At 44.1% G+C, this 17,230-nt stretch overlaps 1 protein-coding gene across 1 annotated transcript in view; it reads right to left on the bottom strand.

Moving 5' to 3' along the window:
- LOC117295421 (phosphatidylinositol 3-kinase catalytic subunit type 3-like) overlaps positions 1 to 17,230 on the bottom strand; it is a 115,636-nt gene that overhangs the window by 74,262 nt on the left and 24,144 nt on the right. Inside the window, exon 4 of the mRNA XM_033778070.1 lies at positions 324 to 409. Within this exon, the coding sequence (XP_033633961.1) occupies positions 324 to 409 (86 nt within the window). The remainder of the gene's footprint in view (positions 1 to 323; positions 410 to 17,230) is intronic.

Genomic DNA, 17,230 nt, shown 5'->3' with positions numbered 1-17,230 from the left:
AATTTTAGTCTATTTTGTAGCAAATATAGCTGAATTCAGCCAGTGTGTCCATTTAAAGACTCGACACTAGTGGTAATTGTCAAAGACTAGTCTTCACAGTTGGTGTAACTCAACATACATGTAGTTACCTGTTCATGTTCCTGGTGTTGTCATTTAGCCTTCGAGAAAGACTCTGCTAGGGTCGAAACGTCAGGCCATTAACTATTTTTTGCATTTTTAATACGTTCACACCACTTTGGCGGGGGTAAGCAGGCTGTGGCACAAAGATAAAAAATGTATAAACCTATCCATATAATATCAAGACAAAATGGGAGTTAACCTACCCATGCTTTCCAAAAAGAGAAACAGCAGCCTTTCCTACTTTCATTGTTTTCCGTGGTCCATACACATCCCAGACAGTAAAAACAAACTGCAAAAAAACATAGAGAAAAAGATGGTACATTATAATGTGTGTTGTATTTTGTAAAATGTAACTGACTGATTAAAAATCAACTTGAACTAAATCACAAAAACTAATTTGATCCTTTATATTTGTTTATTTTGTAAGTTTGAATTTTTCTGCCTAATTATGTTCTGCACAAATAGCACGAAACAGTACGGACAATGAATATTGTTCATCGTCATCTCTAATCATTTACCATTTGTCTTGTTGAGATCAGGGTTTTAAAAACATTAATGTGACAGGCCTGTGAGTGAAACCTTAAAGGGCTGAAACACTACATGATGTAAGAATGATAGTGTAACGTCAAAAGGGCTGACACACTACATGATGTAAGAATGATAGTGTAACGTCAAAAGGGCTGAAACACTACATGATGTAAGAATGATAGTGTAACGTCAAAAGAATGCCCCTCATGCAAATATGCTGGTCGGATTGGGGCAACCCATTAATCCAGTTACTAGGTTTAACTCACATTACATCAGGAAGGTGGGCGGATTAGGAAATAACAAAATACATACGTTGTATAGATGCAACTAACAATGGTCAATTAAAGAATAACAAGATCAAAGGTAGGATTATATTAAAAATAGGTTTGAGGAACATGTGGTGAAAATGGGTTATTATATACCACTGCAAATGGAGAAAAAAAATTACTTATTGGCAGAAAAAAATGCTCATTACTCTTATATACAGAATATATATTCAACAATCAAATTCTACGGCAGGAGTACAATGGGGGGGAATGGGAAGTTATTTGACACCAGTGTTTATGTTCAGTCCAAAGGGTTGGACTGTCTGGAGTTGGTGAATCCAGTGTGATTCTCTATGCTTGCGATGAGTGTCATCACCATTGCAAGTACACTACAACATCATTGACGCTATGATTGGGACTGTTGAAGTGGATAGAGACTAGGTACTGTTTCCTGGTCTTTATGGAAGAGACATGGTTTGCAAAGCGAGACTCTTTGGTCTTAAGCCTGGTGTGACAGCCTCAGAGCTCCGGCGGTCTCAGAGCTCCGGGTGACGTCACCAGAGATTTCGGCACGCAGTAATCATGGTCTCAGATCTCTGGCGTGCCAAGCTCTTTCCGGGATGACGTAGCATGCTGTTGTTGCGGGCGTGAGTCCCCGTCGTCTCCCCCCCCCCTACCGCCACGAATAAATCTTCGACACCTGTTTTGTTGTCGTACGAGTGCTTTTCCGAGGGGCAACCCAAAACCCTTTCCTGGCTTTCAGAAGAACCTTCTTTGTTATTCCCACTCCTCAAATACTTATTATAAACGTGATTACTTTTTTTACAATACTGTCGCATACGCTCCACTTGTTCACCACAGGATATGGGCGCTGCCATGACAGCTACGAGAGTAGACTTGTGGACAAGTCGTTTATGGTCCCACGCGGTGAGATAGTCGAGTTGCAGCGAACTGCTGGTTGCGCGACTACTACAGCTGCCTGCAGTCGGGCAGAGCAGTAGTTGCACAACCAGCAGTTTGCGCGCGGAGAGCACCGCTGCAACTCGACTATCTCACCGCATGGGACAATAAACGACTTGTCCCCAAGTCTACTACGAGAGTGTACTCGGCACAGCACTAAAATCGACTACTTTTGCTTGGTGTGCGCAGGCACGGCATGATTTAATACTACCGTATTTGGTAATCTGGAGCTCTGAGACCGCCGGAGCTCCGAGACCACCACACCGGTTCATACTCCCTGCGAATGCAAAGCGAATTTGATGTAAATTTGACGTCACAACTATGCTTTCGCAAGGATACTCGCACGTGAGTTGAACAGAGCCAACTGCTGCAAATAGCGATGCAAATTTTGTGACGACAACATTCGCTTCCGTTTCGCATTCTCATTCGCAGGAAGTATGAACCAGGCTAGTCTCTCCCACATATTGTAGCCCACATCTCTTACATTAGGCCAGCCAAAAAGTGAAATTATACTTTGTACGGCATAGTTTGTTACTGGCTGGCATCCATGCTAGATGTATGGATCATGGACTTGGGAAGAAGATTAGGGTGGATGCCAAGCTTGATTTTGAAGTTTAAGGTCATTTTAAGGCAAAAAGGGTTTTTTTAAAGGCAAAAATCAATATTTGATAGATCTATCCATAAAATGTATTTCTTAACTTTATGTTGCTGTTACAAAGCTAAGTAATTAACAAATAACCTTTGACCTTATACACAAAAGTGTAGCAAATCGAAACGTAAAAGTGTGATTTTTTTTTTAAAGTGTATAATATTTGAGTACACCAATTGTTTTTGCACTCCCCATCCTCAATGGTGTAATATTAGTTTCAAACACCTTTTTTTGAAAGGTAAATATACCCAGGCAGTTTTTGAGAATTTATTTTTTTCAAATACCACGTTCATGTGAGGCAATGTTTGGCATTTTTGAATTTTTCACCAAGTTTGACCCTAAAGCCCTGTTTGCATTGGACTTAATTTGGGAAAACTAAACGAGCCAATGGGTAACTTATTTTAAGTCCAATGTGAACAGCCCAATCTTGGATTGAAATTAGAAGGTACAGTGGCATATAGCATCCTTGTGGAATTCAACACGTGTGTGTCGTTTTAGACACGGGTTGCAAGTCTACAAAACCCTAACAGTCCGAACTCCCTCTTACGAGTCGTCTGATTGGCTTGAGTCACGAGAGATATCTCCTTACATGTGTAGTTGTCTGGTTTTTATATGGGCCACCTGTTGGTCAAAGGAGGAAGCCGTAGGCTGCACACAGAGCCACCTCTTTAGGTTTGAAGTAGGTGGTGACCTCACACTCCCATTAACATTCTGACTCATTGATCTTTCACCATGTTCACAGGGTGCATGCACCTCTAAATGGTACAGATGATGTATAATGGTACAGACGGTGTATATACCACTTTGAACGGGGGGGGGGGGGGGTGATTTAGCGTGTTAAATAAAAAATATTAAGGCTTTAAAGAGAAAAAAAAATACATGCGCCTATTACAGATGTGTTTATTAAAAGTAAGACACTCATGTAGGCTTACCTAACTTTCCAGCATTTTTTAAACGCATCAAACAGCAACCCGCTGTTGCTAATAACTTTTTGTTCCATTTAACCCTGTTCCATTGTTGGTATACATGTACACGCAGAAATTGCAGCATTTTAAACAATGATGCAAAACGTTTCTTGCTATTTGTAAACTATGTGACACTTATCTTAGAACAAATTGTTCACAAGAAGAAAGTGAATACATTACTGATTCTTTTCATATAAGTTTTGCCATTTAAACATTTAAAAGAGTACTGTATGTTATTTATAGTTTATAAATAGAGACAAAAGACACATTTCTGTTGTAGTATCATTTGGGTCATGTTCTCTAACTCTCAGGAATCATGTAAATACAAGATGGCTGCCCGCGTGGCAACTGCCTATAGTTACCAACACAAGAGGGCGGTATAACATAAAACGTAACATCCTTCTTTTTTTAACAGTAAACAAGAAGATTGTCATGAACTCCAAACTTTAACAAACCAAGTAATAAACACAACAAGTTTGCAAAAAACAAAACCTTACTTAGTGAACAAAACTTTTACAGTTGGTTTTCACTGAAAGTTAAACAGGTTTAACTTTCAACCAAGACTGTATCCTTAAACTTGTTCCTTCTTTGTACATGTATAACACACAAACTCAATAAACAACTTTAATGCTCAACTATTGTGATGTCTTTGATTTGGTTTGAGTTCAAGTTATATATACCTTTAGGTATGCTGGCGCTCTAAGTTCTCGAGTGCTCTGTCTGATGTTTGTCAATTCTGTCTCTGGTGGTGTAGTCTTTTCTGTGTTTTCCGTGTTTCATGGAGTACCTCCATTCGCGTTCTGTGTTTGTTTGGTCGTATCCTTTGTTGACTCGTCTTGGGCATTTGTGGGAAATTGAATCTCGTGTTGCGGTATGAAAGATTCTGAACTGAGTTTGAGATGTTTTCTGTTGCGTCTGTATTCGCGTCCATCTTCTGTTCTTACTTTGTAAGACCTGATGTTCACTTGATCTTGTACTTGTCCTTTTTCCCAACGCCTGTTTGTGCGATTCGCGCTTGGTTTGATACGTATTGTGTCTCCTGTCTTTAACTTTGGCAGTTCTTTTGCGTTCTTGTCATAGTGACGTTTTTGACAAGCTTGTTTGTCTTGTTTCTTTGCTTTGACGTCGCTCTGCACTTTTGGTTTGAGTAGCTTTGGTGAGATTGGCAAACCGGTTCTCGTTCGACGTCCAAAAAAGCGTTGAGCTGGAGAGCTTCCCATTCCTTCAGTTGGTGTATTTCGCCATGCCAACAAAGCTTGATAAACATCTCCGTTGCTATCTGCGTTTTTTCGGAGTAGTGTCTTTGCGATCTTAACAGCACTTTCTACTTTACCGTTACTCTGTGGGTATTCTGGTGAGCTGGTGACCTGTTGAAATTCATAGTCATTTGCAAAGTTAGCGAATTCGTGTGAGTTGAAAGGGGGGCCATTGTCCGAGTAGATGAAAGCCGGAATACCGTGCGTTGAAAAGTGACGCTGTAGGCGTTTGACTGTAGTTTTGGCATCCTTCTTATGTGGTAGGCTATCAATCTGAAAGTAATCAGAATAATAGTCCACAGTGCATAAATAGTCTTTGCTGTCCAGCGTGAAGAAATCTACTCCAATCTTTTCCCAAGGGTGGCTTGGTATGGGATGATTGATCAGAGGTTCCTTTGTGTGCACTGCTTGGTACGTGTTGCATGTCTCACAATTCGATATGTAGTCAGTGAGCTCATGTGTCATGCCTGGCCAATATACTATGTCTCTGGCTCTGCGAAGTGTACTTTGAATACCCATGTGTGCCTTATGCAGTCTCTGTCGAATTCGTGGACGAGCTGATTTAGGAATAACACAGCGTTCTCCGCGAAAAATGATTCCATCCTGATATGATAGTTCATCCCGTACGCTGTAATATGCATGAGCGATTGTAGGAAGTTGTCGTTTGTCTTCAGGCCAACCGCTGAGGATATAGCGTTTGACAGTTTGTAGACTTTCATCCTCAGTAGTTGCTGCTTTGATCAGTGCATGGGTTTTGTGTGTGATTCGTACTGTATCAATCATGTGCACACTCTCTACTTCTTCCTCAACAGCTGAGCGATTACTGGTTTTCAGATATGCACGCGATAACGTGTCTGCCAGATACATTTCAGGACCTGGTTTGTACTGAATATTTACATCATATCTCTGCATCCTGAGTAGGAGTCGTTGTAAGCGTTTTGGTGCATTTGCAAGCGGCTTCCTTGATATGGAGACTAGTGGTTTGTGATCAGTCCATAAAACCATTTGTCGGCCATAAGTATATTCATGGTTGCGCTCAAGACCGAAAATCTGTGCGAGTAATTCTTTCTCAATCTGTGAGTATCGCGTTTCAGCTGGCGTTAGAGCTCTACTAGCATATGTGATTGGGTGTCCATTTTGCAGTAAGACAAATCCCAGTCCTTTTTCACTCGCATCACCCTGACCCTCTGTCACTACTTTGGGATCAAAGTATGTAAGAATTGGAGCTGTTGTCAGACGTTGCTTGATTGTGTGGAATGCTTGTGATTGTTCCTCTGTCCAACACCATTCAGTATCTTTATGTGTTAGTCGTCTGAGTGGTTCGCTGATGTCAGACAGATCTGGTAGGAATTTGGCTAGATATTTAACCATGCCAACAAATCTCTGTATTTCTTCAACATTTGCTGGTGTTCCCATGTTCAGAATTGCTTCCACTTTGTTTGGATCCGGTTTGAGTCCTTTGTTTGTGAGGCGGTGGCCAATATATGTGATTTCGTCACACTTGTATTCAAACTTGGCCTTGTTCAGTTTGATATTCATTTTTTCACAGCGATTGAGGAATTGTGTCATATTCTCATCATGATCACTTTCTGCTTCCTTGTAAGTTTCACCTTGGCCTGTGATCAAAATATCATCTGCGATAGTGTGAATACCTGGCAACCCTTCGAGGCACTGATCCAATTTCATTTGGAAAAGTTCTGGAGAAGGTGAGAGTCCGAAAGGTAGTCGACACCATCTTTAACTGCCCCATGGTGTTTGGCATGTCGTAAGATGAGATGACTCCTCATCAAGTTCACACTGGAGCAATCCTTCTTTGCAGTCTGCCTTTACTGAAAATATTAACCTTTGCTAGCTTGGGCAGGACATCATCAATGACTGGCAGTGGATATTGTTCTCGTTTGAGTGCTTGATTCAGATGTTGTGGGTCGATACAGACACGCAGTTTACCACTCGGTTTTATAACATTTACCAAGCTGGAAACCCAGTCTGTTGGTCCTTCAACTTTCTTTATGACTTCCAGATGTTCCAGTCTTTCAAGTTCTTCCTGTAACTTAGGTTTAATTGCGATGGGAACACGTCGTGGAGGCATTACCACAGGTTGTGAGTCCGGTTCAATTTGTAGACGCACTTTTCCTGGCAAGTGACCTAATCCAGTGAAAACACAAGCGTGATCTCTGAAGATCTCCTCCTTCGTTTTTGCATGTGTGAGTCGATAAAGTTTGTTTGTTGTTCCGCGCGTGATCATGAAGTGAGTATGCGACTTGAGTATCACCCTTAACTGTACAGTTCTCACTTAAAGTTACAGCTATATTCTCATGTTTAACTTCAATCAACTTCATTTGTTGAGCAGTACTTGATCCTAACAATGGCATTTGCTTACACCCTTCAATTACAACAAATGGTACCAGATACTTCTTTCTGTTCTTTAAATTTCTGATCTGTAGTTTACAAGTTCCTTGTACCGGCATAGTGTTCTGATTGTACATCGACAACTTCTGATCTGATTCTTTTATTTCAGTACCAAAAGGAAGGTTTGCCTCTGGTATGATATTGCATGTGGCTCCTGAATCCACTTGAAACATCAACCGCTGTTTTGGAGCTCAGAAACGAACATTCCTTTAAGCAAAGTTCTGAAGCAGTTTGGTCTGGACTCAGGATGTCCATTTGCCAAATCCGTTTTGTACTAAGCAATCAGCCGTCAGGTTTTGTTAACAAAAGAGCCCTCATGTGCGGCTGAATCGGGTACATTTTTAGGAGTTTTTCCTCATACAAAATTAACCAAACTGGACGTACAAACCCTCAAAATGACAAGGCAAATGTTTTCTAAAAGTGTAAAACTTGAGAGGATGTAGGAGTAGTTATTAAATACCAGAAAATTACCGTTTCTATTTAGTTTGTACAGGGTTCCACAGATATGATAACTAATCCTAATGATAATTAATAAGCCGACGCTCTGTTCTCCCCAAAAGCGGTGGTAAAAACAGTAGATTAGATATCTGTTGCACAGCACGTTCCAAAATATCGCTTTATTTGGTGCTCCGACAACATTGTATGTGTCATTGGACGTACATGTATTCTCAATAAATCATGATGAATGGGGCCTAAGATTCTAAAATCGTGAAAATTATTGGAAACAAGGCAACAAATCATTCAACATATTATAGTAACCAATCATTAATGTATTTATTTTCATATCAAATAATAAACCACAAGGGAAACTGGGTACATTTTCAAATGATTTTGGGTTGAACAAAGAAAAATTGACTAGAGCGGGATTTGAACCAAGGACCTCCGGTTTAACGTGCCGGCGCACTACCAACTGAGCTATCTAGCCAAGTGTTCTCCACACACGTAAATTGGGAGGGCCGCCCTGCCCAAAAAAGTACATAGAGACTATTTTTAGACTGCATTTAATAAGATCAAACGAGTACCTGACAAGCCAGAGCCGACTTCAAAATTATAGCATCAATCAATCAATCAATCAAACGTAATTTGTATAGCGCCTAAATCAAAAGTTTGCTCAAAGGCGCTGAAGGCACAGAAGAAATAACAAGTCATTGATGGTAGGCCTCCTGAAACAAGTGGGCTTTAAGAAGTGCCTTGAATGTGTTGAGTGATGTTGTGTCCCTGATGTGATTGGGGAGTTTATTCCAGAGTTTGGGTCCATATACCGAGAAGGCTCTATCGGCAAAAGTGATGTGACTTGTTCTTGGAACTACAAAGTATGGTGAACAGGAGCTGTTTGACCGAAGGAGTCTCCGTTCAGCACCAACTTGCAGAATGTCTATGATGTAATGAGGGGCTTGTTGATGTAAGGCCTTGAACATGAGAACGATGACCTTGAAGTCGATCCTTTGATGGATTGGGAGCCAGTGTAGTTTGATGAGTTCCGGGGTGATAGAGTCGAACTTGCGCTTCTTTGTGATGAGTCTGGCAGCTGTTCGTTGCACATTATTTAGCCTCCTTTTGAGTTTTTGGCTGATTCCAATCAGAAGACTGTTGCAATAGTCGAGTCTTGAAGTGACCAAAGTGTGCACTGCAAGCTTGGTTGCGTCGACAGTCAGTAGTCTGCGGGCCCTGCCGATGTTAGTGAGGTAGAAGTTGGCAGTCTTGATGATGCTTGAAACTTGCGCGGACATAGTCATTGCAGGGTCAAACATGACTCCAAGATTTCTGACTGGCTTGGTTTCGACTAAGACATCAACTCCTGCAACTTTAACTGATTGAAGATGAAACTTGGCGAGTTGGGCTCTGAAACCGATCGCTATTACCTCGGTCTTGTCAGCGTTGAGTTTGAGAAAATTAGTTGACATCCAGGCCTGTACCTCAGTTATGCAGTCTTCGACTTTTGATACATTTTGAAGGACTTCAGAAGACTTGACAGGGCAGATAGATGTGTAAATCTGAGTGTCGTCTGCGTACATGTGTAGTTCCAAGCCATGTTTACGAATGATCTGTCCAAGAGGAAGAGTATATATCAAAAACAGCAGGGGGCCAAGGACTGAACCTTGTGGAACACCAGACAGTAGCTCACGAGGTTGCGAAAAATGGTTGTTGATATGGAGACGTTGCGTTCTTCCAGACAGGTATGAAGCGAACCACTTCAGTGGAATATCCTGCACTCCCAGCAGTTCTTCCATCCGAGCTAGTAACACTTTGTGGTCGATCGTGTCAAAAGCGGCACTGAGGTCAAGCAGAACTAAAATGGTGATACCTTGCTTTTCCATGGTCCACATGATGTCGTTGTGAACCCGAAGGAGTGCTGTTTCGGTGCTGTGAAAGCGCTTGTATGCGGACTGCATGGGCTCATGAAGATGGTGATCACTCATGTAGTTGGTCAGCTGTCTAGCGACAACTCGTTCAAGTACTTTGGATATGAAGGTCAGGTTGCTGACAGGGCGGTAATTCTTTAGAGTATTGGCATCCAAACTTGGTTTCTTCAGCAACGGTGTGATAACTGCAGATTTAAGACAAGATGGAACTACACCTGATTTGAGGGATGCGTTCACAATACTACTGATGGTAGGTATAAGAGTGTCCAGAATCTGCTTAACCAGCCAAGATGGTATTGGGTCTAGAACACAAGATGGGCTAGGTGACATCAGAATAATCTCGCCTACTTCTTCGTCGCAAGTTGTTGTGAAGGAATCCAAGGACGAGCCTAATCTGGATCGTGGAACTGCAACAGATGTGGCAGAAGAGAGGCCGTCTCTGATACACTGAATTTTGTCACTGAAGAATGTTGAGAATCGTTCTGCCAATTCCTCAGGACAGACATGATCTGGGAGCTTAGATGGCTTCTTCTTATGAAGGATGTCATTGATGATGCCAAATAGCTGCTTAGAATCATTACCACAGTTGATTATCTTGTCATTGAAGAAGCTACATTTGGATTTGTATAGTAGCTGGTTGTAGTTATTCTTGACTGCCTTGTAACGACAGAGGTCATCGTTAGATCGAGTAAGTAGCCATTTTCTTACAGCTTTTCTGCGATTACGTTTAGCCAGATGCGATCGTAAACAAACGATGTACACACAGCCACATGGTTCGTATTTATATGCCGAGTGCATAAGCATCAACCAACCATGCACACACACCACGCACACTATCAACGATGGGAATACCCACTGCATGCATAGTGCATGAACAGTCTGCACGCTGTGATTGGCCGTTGATATACTCCAACACAACACGCACGTTCACAAACTGAGAAAGAATTACCACACAGTGCCGCACGCATGTACAGAATGGTACAATGTACAACCTCGAAGCATGTTTAAACATGTCAACTTTCGCCCATTGAGGGCGTGCGCGATGCGGGGCAAAGTTCATTGATAATTGAATCTCGATTATTTTATTACAAACGAAGCTCTAAACGACGGAACCACTAATCACTAATTCATGGAAATAGTTTTGGATGGAAAAAGTATTATTTAGGACCATAATTTGGGGAAAGATCGTCCAAAAATGTGGGTTTTTATTTATTTTTTTTTTTCGTTTTGAAAAATGCACACGAAGACCGTCCGATCATGGTCCGATCACCCGCTTTCTAAATTCTGACATGCGGCGTGCCGATCATCCCTTTGAGGTTATTGGCGCGACGCACAAAGCAAAATGTATAACAAATTGTAGTTTTGATTTAGTTTTTAAAATAAGGTTGTTCCAACCGAAATGGATGCCCATCAATAGGTAGGTAGCGTCGTCGGGCCCAAGGGTTAATACCTTATTTTAAGAAAGTGGTTTTCTCAAGCATTTGTTGCTTTCACGTCCGCTGACGTCATATCAAAATCTGCGCCATTTTGATTCCCCCAAATCTAGGTGATTTGGGAGTCCGCGAAGGGACGATACTTACCTGTTAAACCTACAATTTGCATATTTCTCTTAGCCTTAGGCTTCCACGCTAGAATTTTATACCACAATAGGGCGCCCTCCATCGTCCGCCCCTGCCCACGGCCAACTCGTCCTCTTTTTCTCTAGAACTTAGTAAGGCGAGCCACTGTGGGGAAGGAGGGAGGGAGGGTTTAACAGGTAAGTATCGTCCCTTCGCGGACTCCCAAATCACCTAGATTTGGGGGAGTCCACTTCAGGGGACTCCCTTACCTGTTAAACCTACAATTTGCATAGACTAGCCCCGAAAAATGGATGGTGGGCTTCAGAGCGAGCCTATTCAAAAAACCGCGTCTCGGGAAACCTAAAACTTAATGTCCCTTCGCGTTGTCCCATACCAAAAGGTATGAATAAAAAACTCACCAGAAAGCTTATTCTTTCTTGATCCAGAGGTAATGCCCCTATCACTCCAGGGTAGAACCTTCCTTGGATGCTCCTATTGAGAGGGCTGTACGGCCCGTCCTTCCTTCTGCTTGGAGAACATCCCGCAGGTAGCAGGATGTGAATGTTGATGGTGTTTTCCAGGCTGCTGCTTGCAAAATGTCCTGAATGGGGACACCTTTAAAGTAGGCCCATGATGTCGTCATGGCTCTGGTGTCATGGGCATTGACCCGAATGTCCGGTACCTTTGGCCAGTCTTTGATAGATGCCTGGATAGCTGTAACTATCCACCGGGAAATGGAGTCTGCAGAGACTGCTTTGTGTGGTTTATTTGTTGAAATAAACAGTTGGGTGGTGTCTCCTCTCAAGGGTTTTGTTTGAGCCAGGTACCACTTGAGTGCTCGAACTGGGCACCACAGTTTATCTTGTGGGACCGAGGAAAAACTTTTAAGGTCCGGCACGAAAATTGGTGGAGGAAGGAAGGAAGGAGATTGATTCTTCGTTAAAAACCCCTGACGAGGCACCAGTCTTACTCCACTTGGCTCCCATCTAATGTGCCCTGGTTCAACTGAAAGGGCATGGAGCTCACTTCTTCGTCTAGCTGTGGCTGTAGCCAACAGGAAAACTGTTTTGACTGATAGGTCTAATAAGGGGGCATTCGCCAATGGTTCATATGGCGGTTCCGCCAGGACCTTAAGAACTTGTGCAAGATCCCAGGATGGAACCAGCTTCCTAGATGGAGGCCTTTCAACATACATCCCCCGCAGGAGCTGAGCCAGGCTAGCGTTATTGGACACAGTAGATCCATCTGCGAACCCTTTATGGACAGCCGCTATAGCTGATCTATAGCCCCGAATAGTGGATATCGTCAAATCCTTATGAAACAGGTACATAAAGAAATCTCCAACCACTGCTAGAGGCGTTGTGCATGGATCATAAGTGTGTTCTTCGCACCACCTATGATAATGTCGTAATCGGCTGTCGTAAGTCCTACGGGTAGACAGTCTGCGGCCTTGGGCTGCCAATGAGGCAGCGTCTGCTGAAAGGCCCGCTGATCGCAGTGATTGCTTGACAGCATCCAAGATGTTAGGTGGAGGGACTCTACCCCTGGTTGCGGGATCAGGGACCGTGGTTGACGCAGTAGGTCTGATCGCACCGGTAGAATTATCGGCGGCTTGCACAAGAGGCGAACTATTTTCTGAAACCAAGGCTGGCGTGGCCAAAATGGTGCGATGAGGATGATTCTGCACTCTTCCGCCTCGATCTATGTCAGTACCCTTGGTAGAAGCGAGATCGGGGGAAACGCGTCTGCTAGCATGTTTTTCCAACTGATGGAAAAAGCGTCTGCTGCCCATCCCTTCGGATCCTGGTTGCGTGTACAATACACCGGTAACTGATGGTTCAGTGCCGACGCAAACAGATCGATGTGAGGACGATCCCATACTTGGAAGATCGATTGAACCACTGCCGGGTGCAGAGTCCATTCGGTTGGAAGGACCTTCCCCCGAGACAGAGCATCCGCCATGATATTCAGCTTTCCGGCTAAGTGGACCGCCGTAAGATTGATCTGTCTCGCCTGGCACCAAAGCAGAAGCTCCCATGTGTGCATGCACAACTGCGGGGAATGCGTTCCGCCCTGGCGGTTTATGTAAGAGACAACCGTTGAGTTGTCCGATTTTATGAGGACCACTTCCCCTGTCACTATTCTGACAAAATGTTTCAGTGCCCGAAAAACTGCGAGCAGTTCTAGGACATTGATGTGGTATTGACTGTCCGCCTGGGACCAAGAGCCCGCTACCGATTCCATTCCAATGTGTGCCCCCCAACCTGTGTTGGAGGCATCGGTCACCAGAGTTAAGGTAGGTCGCGGTCGTGGGAAAATCAGTCCCACCATGATGTTTGTTCGCCGCGACCACCAGTCCAGGTGGGGGCAAATCATATTTGGGATTGGCACTGGCCGCTGGATATGGTGAATACCTGGTCGGTAGTATGCAAGTAGATGCAACTGTATCGGGCGCATCCGCAATCTGCACCATGGGAGTACGTCCACCATGCTTGCCATTAGGCCCAATAGCCGAAGCCATGCCACTGCTGGGGCCACACTGGCAGTTCTGAACAGAGTGATGCAGTCCAAAAGATTGTGGACTCGATCCTCGGTAGGAAAAGCTAGTCCTCGCTGGAGGTCCAGTTTTGCTCCTAAGAAAACTGGGTGCCTTGTCGGATTTGGCTGCGATTTTTCGATGTTGATCAGAAAACCTAACTCCGAAATGATGTTTGCAGTTAGTTTGAGTGCCCAGCTTGTTTCCTCCTTTGTCTCCCCAACAATGAGCCAATCGTCCAGGTAAACAAAAATCTGTACCTGACGTCACCGGAGGATTCCTGCTACGACTTTCACCAGCCGTGTAAACACCCTCGGGGCAGTGGAAAGGCCGAACGGTAGTGTCAGAAATTCGTAAGTCCTTTGGTCGTAACGAAACCGTAGGAACGCTCGATGTTCGGCCCACATCGGAACATGTAAATAGGCATCCTTTAGATCGATCAACACTGCCCAGGTTGGAATGGGTAATGCATCCAAAACTGTCCGCAGCGACTCCATCCGAAACCGTTTTGGTCGGACATATTTGTTTAATGGCCGAAGGTTTAAAATCGGTCGCCATTCTCCTGTGTTTTTCTTTGGAGCTAGAAAAAAGGTTGAGAAAAACCCTCGATTCGCATCCTCTGTTTGCACTCTGCATATGGCTTGTTTTTGCAAGAGGGCGGATATCTCCGACTCCAGAGCATGACGCTTGGTTCGGTCGGTTGGAATCGGTGTTGTTCTCGGTAGGTATGCAGACGGGGGAGTACTTGTAAACTCTATTTTGTAGCCGGAAGCTACCGTTTTTTGTACCCACCCGTCGTTGCACAAAAGGGCCCAAGTCTTTGCGAAATAAATGAGTCGACCCCCCATGGGCCCTGGAAAGGGGGTCGTGGGAAGGGGGGCGTCACCGGCGCCAAGCACCACCCCGGTAACCTCCGCGCGAAGCTTTGGAGCGGGGGGTGAAGCCGGCTCTACCTCGTGAACGCAACCCAAAAGCCTGACTCTGTACAACAGTTGTAGTGGGCTTGAAAGCAGAGCCCGGTGGATTTGGAGCAAACGGCTTCAACGGTTTACGGGGGAACGTCTTGCCCTTAGTAGCTCCACTGTTGCCTCTTGCCGGACGAGAGCTGCCTCCTTGACTTGATTGTTTATTGAGGTTAATCTTGTCTGTGGCTTTAATTCGCTTCGCCTCGGCTTGCATGACCTCCTGGAATTTTCCTCCAAATAAATCGGAACTCAGCCGGGGGAGAGATTCCAGGTTGGACCTCAATCCATCGGAGGGAACAAAAATCGTATCCAAAACGTTTGTCCTCCGTGCATTGATTGTCATCAAGGACACCCGCATAAACTGGTCCATACACAGCCGTAGCCCGTCGTCAAGGCAACGAAAAGCTGTCTCGGTTGCCTCTGGTGATACAGGTGAATCTTCTTCACAAGAACACACCAAATATTCGGAAAGGAGTTGTAAAAAACATGCCACCCGAATTCCTGCCCGTGAAGCCGTATCAATTTTTATTAATGACTCCTCAAACACATTTTTTTCCTTGGACGGAAAAGGTGACTTCAAAGTACTTCGACCGCCCGAATCCGCCGTGATTTTATCACGCACTGTAGCGGGCATGGGCGGCACTGATAAAAAATTATCAAAGTCTGCCTGAGGTACTCTGAACGGGCGAGTTTCCCGGCGCACGAACGGACGTATCTTTTTCACTTCCGAAAGTGCGTTCATACGATCGGCACACAGCCGATCAATTGGAAGAACCGGAAAAAATTCCTTTGGTTCGACCGGCGCGGTATGACGCTTAAACGATTGTCTAGCGCCGTCTACCGGGTCTGGTTCTTCATTGGAAGGTATGTGCAACACCCGTACCATATCTTTCATGACCATACGCAATCGCTGGTCGGTTGTGGATTGGTAGGATGATTCATCACCCGATGAATCATCCTCCCGCCCTGGGGGTCGTTCCCGGTTATCCCGTCGCTGTGTCAGGGGAACAGTTTCCTCATTTCCCGAGGATTGTTCGGTGTCTGGGACCGCTACCGCTGCTGAAACACGGCGTGGATCCCTATCTGACACACTGCCCGGGTCGGAAAAACTATCCGAGACGGTGATTGACATTACGTCCTCCGTCCTCGGTAAAACATGCCTTGGCTCCGGTGGAGCCACCGGTTGAGCCGGCGCTGTCGGCTTGGGTATTAGTGACGTGATACTGGCCGTCAGTTCACGGAACCCTTGTAATAGAAGGGCCGATGTGGGGTCTTCCCGCTTACTATGATGCCGGCGATGACCCCGTGGCGATCGGGAAGATGAGGATGATGAACTGGAACTAGTATATCTTCGGTGGCGTTCCTCACCATCGGACTTATCCCGGCTCCGATGCTGTCCGTGGCTCGGGGCCGGGATAAGTCCGAACGGTTTCGGATGGAGTCGCTGCGGACAGTTTTGGATGCATTACCCATTCCAGTGACCCTGGCGTTCTGCAGACGCACTGTAGTTTTCGGTAGTCTGTGTGAGACCGCCTAATCCCCGCTTTGATGTTTTTTCCCCCCTGAAACAACCCGGCCGGTCCAATCTACAAAGGAATCTTGCGGCTGCGTCACAGACTGAGAGTGAGGAGGGAGGCCAATATTCAGTAGGTCTTTACTTTTATTTGACGGCGCAGTGTGGCAGCGCTTATCAATTGAATACATTTACCAACAGATCGGTAAATGTATTCAATTGATTAGCGCTGCCGTCGTAAAAGTAAAGGCTTACATAATTTAGTAATGTTTGGTAATTCAATGATGCACCATTGGCAGTTGATTTCTTTGTTCAAATAAAACTTTATTTTTGAACGGGTAAACTTTCTGGTACTCATAAATTATTACCTTTTTAATGAAAAAAATAAACAACTAACGTTAAACGGACTGATCTTTGCCTCAGCCTCTTAAAAACAAAATAACAAAATAATAAGCACCATTACACTTTAAATTTAGTTAAATGAAACTATAGGCTATATCAAGTCAAGTTTATTTCAGCATTAGTGACAACAAGAAGATAACATCAAGAATAAACAAAATGGAAGGAAAGGAACAAGGCACCTCCGTTAATTTTTTTTTTAACACAACAACAATCGAATCATGGAGTATTGAATATTGATTAATTTAAAGTATATAATTACAGCTTCTCACTTTCTCTTGTTTAATCAAATGGAGGTATAACAAAATTAAGGTAAGCAGTTTTGTAAGAGTTTTCCGAGTTAAATTTGAAACCACTGAAAAATAATTTGTTAGGGTAAGTATATTTGCAGTCAGTTATTTTGGATCAGCAAGTTTTACTAAGAAGAATGAATGAACAAAGATCGGCTCTTTTAATTATTTCCAAACTGAGTTGACCATCACTCTTCTCTATAGAGCCTAACCAAATAAACTACCAAGTTTAATAGCCGATTTACACCTCGGATGGGCGCAGACAGCGGCCCTGAGCCGCACACTCAAAGGGAGTGTAATGTGAATCCCTGAAGAAACCCGGTCGGTCCAATCTACAAAGGAATCTTGCGGTTGCGTCTGTGACTGTCACAGACCGCAGGTGACTCGCAGCTCTTTAGTGATGATGTAAGATTATCTCCACTATGAGATTTATTGTCGCAAGACGTCTCGGC

The sequence above is a fragment of the Asterias rubens genome, chromosome 10 (genome assembly GCF_902459465.1).
Source record: "Asterias rubens chromosome 10, eAstRub1.3, whole genome shotgun sequence".
Lineage (NCBI taxonomy): Eukaryota > Metazoa > Echinodermata > Asteroidea > Forcipulatida > Asteriidae > Asterias > Asterias rubens.
The sequence above is the reverse complement of the archived record's forward strand: the minus strand, read 5'-3'. Positions and strand labels throughout refer to the sequence as shown.